General features: G+C 46.4%; 1 protein-coding gene across 2 annotated transcripts in view; it reads left to right on the top strand.

The window, feature by feature from the left end:
- Positions 1–2357: 2357 nt before the first annotated feature.
- The window catches only part of EMILIN2 (elastin microfibril interfacer 2), a 51763-nt gene continuing 41381 nt past the window's right edge, over positions 2358–12739 (top strand). Inside the window, exons 1-2 of one of the 2 annotated variants that reach the window (XM_043558402.1) lie at positions 2358–3013; positions 3556–3678. In XM_043558402.1, coding sequence (XP_043414337.1) covers positions 2880–3013; positions 3556–3678 — 257 coding nt within the window. In that variant the 5' untranslated portion in view covers positions 2358–2879. The remainder of the gene's footprint in view (positions 3014–3555; positions 3679–12739) is intronic. The other variant, XR_006293950.1, reaches the window with a different exon arrangement.

The following is a 12739-nucleotide window of genomic DNA, read 5'->3' as shown; positions in this document are numbered from 1 at the left end:
CTATCATTAGATAAGCAGCACAAAGAAGTGGTAAAGACACATAAAAGTACACCTCGAAGTTGTTGGAGCAGGGGCGGGAGGGGAGGGCTTCTTTTTGGAGTTCTCAAGAGCAAAGACAAGAAGTGGGAAGGATGGGACACCCCGGCTGGTCTTATGACTCTTGACCACATACATCCTAGATACGAATCGGTTCATCTTGATCAAATGTCATGTGCTCGGATGACTGAATGCGAGGATGGGGGAAAGTATGCCCCTGCTGCCTCTGTAATCACTCACCCTCCTCCACCAAGTAACTAAAGGGGAATCTGGGGGTTCTGGGAGCCCAGCAGGCTCATTGCTTCATGAGACATGCCCCTAAGTACAGAGCCTGATGTGCATTTTTATCATGACCAATAGTGAGGGAATAGATTTTAGGAAGTAGGTCTAACTTTGCATTTTTGCTTTAGCTAAGTTGGTCACACAGTTAAGTGTGGAACTTACTATGGGGCACTTTGATTTTAAAAGCAGAAGAAACTCCTTCAAATTGTGATAGGAAACTGACAGTTTTCAAGTGCTTATTTAAAGTAGTTGGCGGCTTCTAAAGAATTCACACTTACAGCCTTCTCCCAATTATAACCCTATTATTCCTTATGGCTGGGGCCACATGGCCCACCCAATTAGTTTGTTTCCTCGTGTGCTTAAGGTCTCTATCCTCAGGAATCTTCCCACTGCTTTCTGGAAGAGCAATTTCTGGTTCCTGAGTTTGATGTGTCCCTTCCTGTAGCTAGAGAAGAGAAAGGGAAGAGGGTCCCTTGGGATCTTGGCCTCAAATCCTCCTGAGAGCCAAGTCTTCTTCCATCTTCCCAGAGCAGCCCCATGCCAGGTACACATGGGCATGTGTCTGGAGAACACACTGTCTCACTTCATTGACTGTACATCAGAAATTTTATACACTGCACTGTATAGGAATTCCTGGAAGTTCTGTAAACACAGAGCTCAGGTCAGTTTGGGCTCACTTGTGAACCCTCACTATCTTCATACAATGCCTAGCATGTAACAGATGCTCAGAATAAAATTTATCTACTGGTAAGTGCCATTTATAACTGACTAAATACAGTATTATGGTCATCTCAGTGGAAAGTTGGTCCTCAAACTCTTGGAGTAGACTGCAGCTTCTTAAGCCTCCTAGTATAACTTTAATGGAAAAAATAGCTTTGACTTCATCAGTCCAACTTACTCTCACATTTGAGAATGACCTGTACTGAAGTTGTGGTTGTTAGCTGCTGGTTGTAGACACACATCATTTGTGTGTGTGTGTGTGTGTGTGTGTGTGTGTGTGTGTGTGTGTGACTCTCCTTCATTTCTGTGCTGTTTCTTCCCTTATGACACTCATCAACAAAAATGGTGTTAGGATGGGGAGGAGGGGGAAGTCATAGAAAGATGCAGCCCAGTTTATGCAAGACCACTTTTTATCTCTTTCTGTGATTTTTCCCCTCAGGGTGATTCTTTTGAAGACTTGGATGACTTCAGTCCAATATTTGTCTGATCTTCCATTGAGAAAGTTCATGGAGACACTATGTCCTTACATGGTATAATTTTCTGCTTGGCTCTTGTGAAGTTTCTACTTAGGGAATTTTCTTTCTTCCACTTGCAAATCAAAAGGCCCAACAACATCATCAAAGCCTATTAGAAATAAAATGGACCTAGGGCTTTGTTGAGGGAGCATAGCAAATGTTCATTGCCCATATAACAATTCACAGCCAACAGCAACCTGTGTACTCGTAGATACTGTAGTTAGTTTGTGCAGCCCGCAAATAACCTCAATCTAGTGTTTATTAGAGCAGGTTAACTCAAATACATCCTCGGAATACAAGCACTTTGGCAGGGATTTTATGTAACATTTTTCTGTGGAGTTGTTTGATCCCCAAAAGAAATGGGTAGAGATTAGTGGAACTCAAGAATAGGCAGAAAATACGAAGGTAAGTGAAAAGATGAACGTCTAGCAGTGTTTGAACGGTTAGGAGCAAATGTGACCGTTGTGGAGTAAGTGTCTTTAATGTTGACAGAAAAAGAAAGTTCAGAGTAGGACATCAGAAGCAGAGGCTGTGAGATTATCTTTCAAAAATCAGTGTAGCATTTATTAGAGTCTGATGCTGTTGTGAACTGGTGGGGCTGTCCCCTGCTGCCCTTGCACGTTGACTTGGAAACTGAAATGGATGCACCAGGCAGAGTTAAGAGAAGACCCGTGTTCATTTCCCTGTAAACTCTTGTAATTCCAAATGTGAGGGAATGGCCACGTCTTGCCAGAAGAGGAAACCCGAGTCGAGTCCTCCCAGGGACTGATAAAGATGTCCCTCACTCGCTCCGGGGAGCCGGCACCCGGGCACAACAGGCACGACGCGAGGACTGCCAGACTCGCCGCCTGCGGCCACTTCCCCAGGGGCCGGGGCGCGCCTGCTGGAAGGTGGGAGGCGGAGTTGCTCCGCTTCTGGGAAGAGACCAAAGGAATGAGTAATTGGAAATTCTGTAACTTAGACCCTTCTCCTAAACTCTTCAGCCCTTTCACCCCAAACCCCCTGCCGAGAGGCAAGGGCACCAGAGACGGGGAGCCGTGGTGGAGGGAGAGTCACGTTTCGGAGAGGGAAGTGAAATAAAGAGGGCGGCACCCGGGGGGGACCTGTGCGTCATTGAGGGACCGAGGAGAAGCGCGGGCGCACGGGGTGGAAAAGGAGAAGTGGGAGCTAGAAGCCGGAGGGGGCGGCCGCGGAGCGGGGGCGCCGAGGAGCGCCCGAGCCTCCTGCCTTCTCCGGCCGCGCCCCGTCCGCCCGCAGCCTCGCGGCGCTAGCCTCGACCCGCCGCGCTCCGGATCCGGCAGGCGGGGCGCGCTCGCCGCGCGCAGAATGTGGCCGAGGACAAGGCTCTGGCCCCGCGCGCCCTGGCGCTGGGCGTTGGCGCTGCTGACCCTGGGCGGTGCGGGGCTGTGCCATGCCGGCCCGCAGCCCATGCACCCCGCGCGGCCGGGCGCCAGGAACAAGTAAGTGTGCGGTCCTTCTCGCTCCCAGCACTGCGATGCTCCTTCCAAGAGCCCTGGGCCCCCGCCCACCCCCACTCTCCACTAGCGGCCGGCCCGCAAGCTCCATGCCAAAGGCGGTGAGCAGCAGCCGGGGGTTCCCCTCGGGCTGCCCCGGCGGTGGCGCCTCCCCCGGGACCGTGCGCTCTACGGCCGGCGCGAGGCGTCCCGGGTAACCTCGCCGGCGCTCCAAGCAGCGCTGCCCCCGGGGCTAAGGGGCGCAGAGAGTGTCCCGCAGAGCAGGGCGATCCCAGGAATTACTGAAGCCCTGGGACCGTGGGCGCTTTTCTTTTCCCTGTCTTTTGTCGGCTTAAGGTACACGCTCCCCAAAGGCGCAGCCGCGTACCCCCCTGATGGCCGCTTTGTCGGGCTCCCACCTCCGCAGGGACGGCGGGCTCCCTGACCCTCCATGCGCCCGCTGCCCTATCGGCTTGCCCCGGCTCCCCCAGCCTCATTGTTCTCTGGGTTGACACTGTGTCCTTCTCGCTCTCTCTCCTTCACCCCAGGAACTGGTGCGCCTACATCGTGAACAAGAACGTGAGCTGCTCTGTGCTGGAGGGAAGTGAGAGTTTTATTCAGGCTCAGTACAACTGTCCCTGGAACCAGATGCCCTGTCCGTCCGCGCTGGTGTAAGTCGTTGAGCCTAGGAGCTGGCGGAGTGCGCCAGGGCCTGGGCGGTGGGTGGCGTCGGAGCGTTGAGCTCTGGCCCATCCGTAAATCTCTTCCAGAGTGGGAGAAAACTCAGCAGCTGAAAAGTCTGAGCGCTGAGCGGGGTCCCAGGCAAGCTGGGGGTATTTTGGAAGCGTGTGTTGCCCTGAGTGTGGAGGATGCGCACAACTTGCGAGCTTGTGATCACCGGGGCATGGGAGGGGTGAACAAAGCTCCCACCCCCACCTCTCTGTTGTTGTTTTTTTTTTCTTTCAATTTTATTACTAACATAAGGCAGCTGGACCTAATTAGATCCATATTGTGTGTTCTGGGGCACACAGAAGGTTCCAAAATGTATACTGCTAAAAACTTTGAAATGTAGGATTAGCTGAAAGGTTTGTTCCATCTCGTGTCCTAAAACAGGCGAGTTTTGTCCAAATGTCCCCATAAAACGGACGTCTTCCAGTGTTGTCGCTCTCTAAACTGAAGTCCCAGCTATAACTTGCTTAAAAGTGAGTTGCTGTATTTTTCATGTTAGATTTGGGGATTCGGCCAAGAGGTCGTCAGGAGAAAATAGTCTTCTTGTTGGTGAAAATCATCTTTCTGCTTATAAAGATTTCACCATCTTAAAAAAAAAAGAGGAAGCAATGCAATAGAATGCAAATTCTGTTAAATACATCACACTCATTCAATTGTCTTCCGGCAAGCCTTTGTGTTTTTGTGTAAGTTATCAGAGGATAAGCGTTGTGAATCAATGGCTGTTGGGGAACACATGTGATGGTTGCAATTATTTGTTTCCCCCTAAGAATAAGTTGTTTGTCTTAGAGCACAGTTGTCATTACAGCAAAGAATAGCCAGTAGGCGGATCTGTCTTTGGCAAGGCAAAGGGACAGACTGAAACTGGACTCCAGAAAACCTTATTCCAGAAGGCAGTAGATGAGCCTTCAGGCTTGTGGGGTGGAAGTGGTCTCTGGATGGTTCCACTTGGGCTGTGGTGGGAACTGCAAATCGGGAAGGGGTTGTTCCTGTTAGGCCAACAGCAACAACCTAGAAGAGACCCCCACTTTCAAATATAGAGAGAATCAGGCAGAAATGGAATCTCTGGCTCATGAGTTGGATTTCTCAGAGAGGTGCAGCACTGTCATATGGCCAGTATCTCTAGGTGGTAATTTGTAGACCTCACAGTCCATGGCCGGCAGTCACTGAAATGAGAATCAAAGATTTTTACGTTGTGGTAGAGACATGAACCAAGTATTCAACATAATTTGAACGGGTTTATTTAAAATTAGAATTATTAGTCAGGAATATTTCATTTGTTTTACACAAGAACTACATTTTATGATTTGCTATAATCTTAATACTTCCTTGTGGTGACTCAGATAAATGAATTTTTCATTTGGAGAGGTAATGCTTTTCATATAAAAGATGTTTTTTCTTTTAAGGTTTCTGAAATTATTTTAGCGCTTGCAAAATCAAATGATGATTTAATTGTTGTATTTGACCATAACTCAGTGAAAAAGATTCTTTGTCGTCAGTGAGGAGCAAATCACCTCCAGATCTCAGGTTAAATGGGAGGCAGTTGGAGCATATTTTCGCCACTTACTGGGAAAGACAACAAACACTGCTTTAAGAAATGATAGATGTTTCTGTTGTTTTACTTTTTAAAATTTTTTTTAACGTTTTATTTATTTTTGAGACAGAGACAGAGTGTGAGTAGGGGAGGGGCAGAGAGCGAGGGAGACACAGAATCCGAAGCAGGCTCCAGGCTCTGAGCCGTCAGCACAGAGCCCGATGTGGGGCCCAAACTCACAAACCATGAAATCACGACCTGAGCTGAAGTCAGCTGCTTAACCGACTGAGCTACCCAGGTGCCCCTGTTTCTGTTGTTTCATTAAATAAAATCAAAATAAGTGACCTGGGTGTTTTTCTTCACTAATAGCAACATTCAAACACAATTCAAGTGTGTTTTTACACTTTAGACACTGCATTGTAAGTGCAAAATTTAAAAAATAAGACAGTTTTAGCTGATCAAGCTGAAAACGTTGAAATTAACTAATTCAGTGTTGACTTTTTTCTGTTTCCTTAGAGCCAGGAAAGGAATGGCTTATCTTATTTTTTAATTACTAAATGTTTCCTAAATTTTTATGATTGGTGGATGATTGAAGTCAAAGCCACTGTATACTTAAAAGGCTGTTTAACATGGAATTTCCTAGGTATTTCAGATAAATCCCGAAGCCCGAGCAACTTCTCTTCTTTCACAGGTGTTGTCAGTAGAGGTCCCCTTAGAACCTGAGATGTATGGAAGTAAAGGTCCTTTGGAAACTAATCCTGCAGTTACTGAGGGATACTTTCCAGTGGTGTTAGAAGTGCAGGGCTGGAGATGTTGGAGCTAGAATGCAGATGGGCAGCTGGTGCTGGCTTAGCGCCTGGGAGTGACAGGTGTGTGCCAGCAAGGCCTTGAGAGAGTTGGGGCAGAGTGGAGTTTCTAGGGATGGTGGAGGGAAAGGAGGAAGAGGAGCCAGGAAGGGGAGAGAGCAAAGCCAAGTCTTTGGAGGAAGAGACCGCATCTTAGAGACTTCAGGAGGAGAGATCTGGAGGCTAAGGGGCCCAGTGAGGCCAGTGGCTTTAACTAGCAGGGAGAAATTGCTTCTGCAGAAAGGACAGTTTCAGGTCAGTGATGGACGGGCATTGTAACTTGTGTGAGGTTAAGAGAGTAGGTCAAGAGGAAACTCAGGTTACAAAAGAATCAAATGTATCTCAAAGGCTTTGGTGGAAAAAGAGAGTTGGGGCACCTGGGTGGCTCAGTCAGTTAAGCGTCTGATTTAGACTCAGGTCATGATCTCACAGCTTGTGAGTTCAAGCCCCATGTCGGGCTCTGTGCTGACAGCTCAGAGCCTGGAGCCTGCTTCGAATTCTGTGTTTCCCTCTCTCTCTCTGCCCCTCCCCTGCTCATGCTCTCTCTCTCTCTAAAATAAATAAATATTTTAAAAGATTAAAAAAAAGAAGAAAAAGAGAGTTGATAGTAGCCAAGCAGGTGAAGCACACTGCATGTTCTAGGACAGAAGTAGAGAAGCCAAGGGAGACCCCAAATCAGCTGGGAAACAAGAGGTTTTATGGGGAAGTCCATAGAAATAAGGGGAGAACATCTATGCCTGGTCATGACTGAGCCTCTGCAGGCATGTGCATTTCCAAAAGGTTTAGACTTTGTTCCATTTGTATATATGAAGAACCTTCGATTCCAGATTGCAGATTTGGACATCTTTCTGTGACAGTGGGAACAGTGAAGGTTTTTGTATATGTGGGGATTTTGAGTGATCATTTTCCCTGAAACTGTAAAGACACTTCTATGTGTCAAGCACTGCATCAGGGCTTTTTATTCTGTATGAGGTTATTTCATTCTTGCAACAACCCTTCAAGATGAATGCCATGGTCCCCATTTTGCCAATAAGGGTCTTGTCTACAGGTCATGTGATGGTAAATGGCTGAGCTGCCCACAAATCCAGGGCTGCTGGCCTTTGTGGACTGGCCTTTATCTCCCTAGCAGTGGAAGATGCATTTGTATGTTTTAGTGCGTACCTTTGGTGGATTGCACTGTATTCAGCTATCAAGAACATTTATACCTTCTTTCATGGAAGGCAATTCCCACGTAAAAGTGAGAGCTGTGTGTATGGCTGTGCACTTAAATATCTTTATTGTGGGTTATTTGCTATTCTGCATTGGACTATCTCATTTTTCATACTCTTCGTTAGACTCCAGTTGGTTTCTTCTTTAAATGTTTCCCAGTTTTACTGAGGTTTAACTGACATGCAGCACTGCATAAGTTTAAGGTATACAGCCTGGTGACTTACATATGTTGTGAAATGGTTGCCACAGTAAGTTAACATCCGTCATCTCCTAGATACGAAAAAAAGGAAGAAATATTTTTTTTCCTTGCAATGCAGCCCTTAGGATCTACTGTTAACGGATTTAAACATACTATATAGCAGTGTTAACTACATCGATCATGTTGTATGTTACATCCCTAGGAATTTAGGTTACAACCGGAAGTTTGTACTTTTGACCATCTTCATCCATTTCCCTCTCACCCCACCCTTGCCTCTATTAACCACAAATCTGATTTCTTTTTTCTGTGAGTTTGTGGTGTTTCTAGATTCCACATGTAAGTGAGATCATACAGAATTAGTCTCTCTGACTTACTTCACTAAGCGTCATACTCTCAAGGTCCATCCATGTCGCATGGTAGGATTTTCTTTTTTCTATGTTTATTTTATTTTTGACAAAGAGAGAGAGAGAGTGTGTGTGTGTGTGTGTGTGTGTGTGTGTGTGTGCATGCGCGCGCACATGCAAGCAGGGGAGGGGCAGAGAGAGGAAGACAGGATCCAAAGCAGGCTCTGCACTGACAGCAGGGAGCCCCATGTGGAGCTTGAACTCACGATGAGATCATGACCTGAGCTGAAGTCAGATGCTTAATACACTGAGCCACCCAGGTGCCCTGGATTTTTTTTTTAATGGCAGAATAGTATTCCATTGTATGTATATATCACAACTTTTTTATCCATTCATCCGCTTAGGTTGTTTCCATGTCTTGACTATTGTAGATAATGGTGCTGTGGACGTGGGGAGCAGAGATCTGTTTAACATAGAGTTTTTGTTTCCTTTGCATATATACCAAGAAGTGAAATTGCTGGATCATATGGTACTTTTAATTTTTTGAGGAATCTCCATACTGTTTTCCATAGTGGCTTTACACGTTTACAGTGCACAAGGGGTCCCTTTTCTCCACATCCTCAGCAGCATTTATCTCTTGTCCTTGTGATGTCTTATTTTAATAAAGTATTCAGGGTTGACTTGGGTGAAAATACCACCCCCCCTGGAGCATATTATTGTAATGAGAGCAGCCCCTTCATCACATCTATTCCATGGGGGCATTATCTCCATTCTACAGAGGTTCATGCAGTTAGGAATTAGCCCATTCGGGATCCATATCCAGTCATATTTCCAAGCCTTAGGCTCTTCCTCCTGCATACTCCGTGGCCCCTTACTGTCTGGACCCACCCAAGGGTGTGTGAGTGTGATGCCTGCCACAGAGCATGCTGGGACATTGGCACCTCTGGTGAGACGGGAAGGGAAGGATGAGGGTCTGAGGTTTCCTAGATCCCACTATACACAGGCTGGTGGTGTTCGGGGGTACTGCTGGTTAGCAGACAGTGCTATCTTCTCCCTTTGGGCTAGGCATGGTTTCCTTTCATGCAGCATTCATGCTTTGTGGCAGTAGTTTGAGAGAGTCCGGAACCTCCCACTCTACTTGCGTCGGTCCAGCTGACTGCTATTAGTATTTGAGGCATTTGGGGGCGTCCTGCTGTGTGGAGCAGCTGCCTTGTAGGTGAGGACATCCGGGCATCCCAGATGTAAGGCAGGATTATTCTCCTGTATTCGCTTTGCTCCCAGCTGAGGGCTGAGGCTCCGTAGGGTGGGGTTTCCGACTCCCTGAGCCCACAAACTGATGGGTTTATCAGCATCTACCCAACCCCACTCCTGCCCTCTTCTTGGGTGTGTTGCATCTGGGTGGAATTTTTCCTACGAGCTCTTTAAAAGAATCTCATCAGTTGTGGGGAGGAACTGGGTGGGACTAACTAGGGGAGCCTGTTCTGCTGTGATAACACAGAAGAAGAATTTGTGAATTTGTAGCAGGTGTGAGTTCTAAGTGCTGAGTTCCAGAACTCCTCTAATTCTCAGATTCCAAGGGGAGCAGATGGTCATTCAGTTGGAAGAAAAGTTGTCTATTAGGAGGCAATCTCAGCCAGGAAAAGCTCCTAAAAAAAAAAAAAAAAAAAAAACCACAAAAAACGCACGCACACAACACTTAAGGCTGCGAAGATAATGAGGGCTTACATCTTCTAGAGCCAATCCTACAGTTTCTCTATCTCCCGGAATAGAATTCCATTCAATTGGAAAACGTGCCTCTTGGGTGTGTAACTTCAGGGGAATTGGTTTTCCTTCAGCTTTTAAACATCTTGCAATCAATTGGCTGTAAAGAGCTTTGCTCCTTGGTTTTGAGGGTAATTTGAATTGATGAGGGAAGGCTGGGCTAGCCCACGTGCCTGAGGCCATCACTCGCAGTGCCCAGACCCCATGAGCCCAGTACACTTGCCTCCTTCCTTCGGTCGACCTTCCTTCTCATCCTTCCGGGCTGCTTCTGCACTGCTGACCTGGAATCTTCTGACCTTCCTTTTAAGCTTCCTGGTAAATCGGATGCTAGGTTTGTAGAGTCCTTCTACAGTCGTTATTTTCTTTTCTTTTCATAAGCTCAGCCAGATTATTTAGGGCAGAGACTGGGGTCTTGGAAAAAGAACTTTATGGTTATTGGCTACGTTTTCCACCTTTCTGATCTTGGAGAGAAGTTAATGGGATTCAAATAGAGGTCACAGTCTTAAGAAAAACAGTTGCTTCTCATTAAACCCTGTTTTGGTCCCCTTAGTTGGTCTTTCTCCACTGATCTATTCCACTGTGTTGGCACTTGGTAAATCCACTAAAATTCTGAAATAGCCAGAAAAGGGGAGGTGAGTGGGAGCAAACATCCCCTGAAGGAGTCCCTCTAGGGGCTGCCTAGTGTGGACAACATGTTCTGGAAGAGGAAATAAAAAACTTGGCTTCTGGCTTGAGCTCTACCACCACTGAGCTGTATGACTTCAGGCAAGTCCTTCAACCTGTCTGAGGTATGTTTTTTGCTTTTTGTTTTGTTTTTTTTTCCATCTCTACATTACTAGTGGGATACCGTAGCTGACAGAACTTGTTAAAAGTGCACTATCATACTCATATAGGGTATACTCAGCAGGAATGTCTCATGAACACGCCTATTCTCATCATTTGGAGTGTTGTTGCCTCTCAGGTGGGCTCATCTTTGAAGGCTTTGAATTTGAAATCAGTGCTTCTGGACACGTTAGAGGCTGAGGTGCTAAAAAATGAAATAATTTCACGGGGCACCTGGCTGGCTCAGTCAGGGGAGCATTGGACCCTTGATCACTGGGTGGTGAGTTCAAGCCCCATGTTGGGATTAGAGCCCATTAATAAAATAAAATCAAGAGAAATAAATTCGGTAAACTAAGATAATTAAGCAAATGAAATGAAATGAAAATCAACTTTTAGACATGAAGCTAATAACTTAAAGATTGCTTTGGAAGGCAGAGCCAGTTATGGTTTCTTTGGGGAATGCACGTAAATGAATACAGTCGATTTAAAGTGAACGTTCCACTTGCCGTGGGCACTGAGTGCTGCTTCTGCAGATGCGTGCCTGCCTGTTGTAGCTCAGCAGAGAGCTAGCTGGGATGTCCCAGGTTTCATGAGCAGTGGGCGAACGCTGCCCATCCTCCCGCCACCTTTCAGCCCGCCACCACGCTGCTCTAACCCTTTGCCTTTAGAAAAAAGCCCTCTTCCTCGGGTTGGTAACAGCAGGATGTTACTCACGTTTACTGAGTGTGAATAATGCAGTAGGTACTGCACCTGGCAGATCCCAGAGTTTTACATACTGTATTTTAAAACCTAGGGGCACCTGGGTGGCTCAGTCGGTTAAGCATCCGACTCTTGATTTCAGTTCAGGTCGTGATCTCATGGTTTATGAACTTGAGTCCTACATCGGACTCTGTGCTGACAGTGCAGAGCCTGCCTGGGCTTCTCTCTCTCTCCACCCCCCCCCCCCCTACTCATTCTCTCTCTCTCTCTCTCAAAAATAAATAAACATTAAATTTTTGTAACCTAAAACTGACAGACTATGCCAGTGTTCAGACGACTTACACACTGTGACCCAAATGTGCTGATTTATTGTTGGTCCAAACACACACTGACGTTTTACTACTTGGAATTAACTGCTTCTGTCCTTGGTGAAGCAGCCTTCTGGAGTTAAAAATAGCAAAGAACCACTTGATAAGAGGAGGTGAACCTGACTTGTCCTTATAAAGCACAATTTTCCTGGATGGCTCGAGAGAGGAACATAGTAGTTGTCAATGTGACAGCAGTGTATATGTTGGAGGAAAATAATGAAATGATTGAAGTGAAACTCACCCATAAGTTTTCTTCTTTCCTTCCTGTTTTACAGTGGTGATGGGCGCTGGAAAAAAGTAGGGAGAGTTCAAACTCACCAAATCCCTAGTTTGGAAATGCTGTAGAAGCAAACTTTTCTGGGTGTGTTAGAATCCGGCTGTTCTTTTTTTTTAATTTTTTTCCCCTACTTTCCACTAAGAAAATATTAGATTAGGGAATACGCCTAAAAAGTATTTTCTGCAGTGTCAGCCTTTCAGGGCAGTATATTTTACTAGGCATTTGGTTAAGAGACCAGTGGTTTTAGGTGAAGCCTTCTCAGGCTGACCATTTCGATGAAAGGGAATTTTCTATGCGACCTTTTCACCTGTTTCCTAACATTCCCCATCTTCGTACATATTTGTGATTGTCCAGGGTCTGCTGAATGGGCTTTATTTGGTTGCCTTTTACAGCAATTTGCTCACAGTCCGTTATAAAACAAGGTTCTAGAGATTCCTTCTTGCTGCAACTTGTTTCTCTACAGCTGCCCAGCAGGGATGCTGTTGAAGGACCATGGGATAGGGACCTACATTCTTTTTTTTTTTCCTCCTTAACTGTAGTGAAAATGCCACTTGTTTTTCTGCTGAGGTTTTCCATGTATCTTGAAAACAGAGCCCCATAGCTGTGGCCATGATTGCAACAGAACCCAGGGCGGGGTGAGTTTCACAATCTAGCGATCGCGGGAGATCTTTTCACCATTAAAGTGTTTCTCTGGCTAGTGTCCGTGTCAACGCAAAGAGCTCTCACGTGCTGGTGGAATGAAGGCTTTGGGCAGGGAGGCAGAGCGGAGCCTTTCTGAGTATTTTGAACATTCCAGAATCTCCAGTCTGGCCAGCTGTCCTGACAGCGTTCAGGTTTGTTTATGCGTCAGGGGGCCTGCTTTTCAGCTGCTTTTCCAGCAGCTTTCCAGGACAACAGCGCCAGGTCAGAGCTCTGGCTTGGTCATGATAAACGAGGCACCCTTTTCCC

This window comes from Prionailurus bengalensis, chromosome D3 (assembly GCF_016509475.1).
Source record: "Prionailurus bengalensis isolate Pbe53 chromosome D3, Fcat_Pben_1.1_paternal_pri, whole genome shotgun sequence".
Classification (NCBI taxonomy): Eukaryota; Metazoa; Chordata; class Mammalia; order Carnivora; family Felidae; genus Prionailurus; species Prionailurus bengalensis.
The sequence above is the reverse complement of the archived record's forward strand: the minus strand, read 5'-3'. Positions and strand labels throughout refer to the sequence as shown.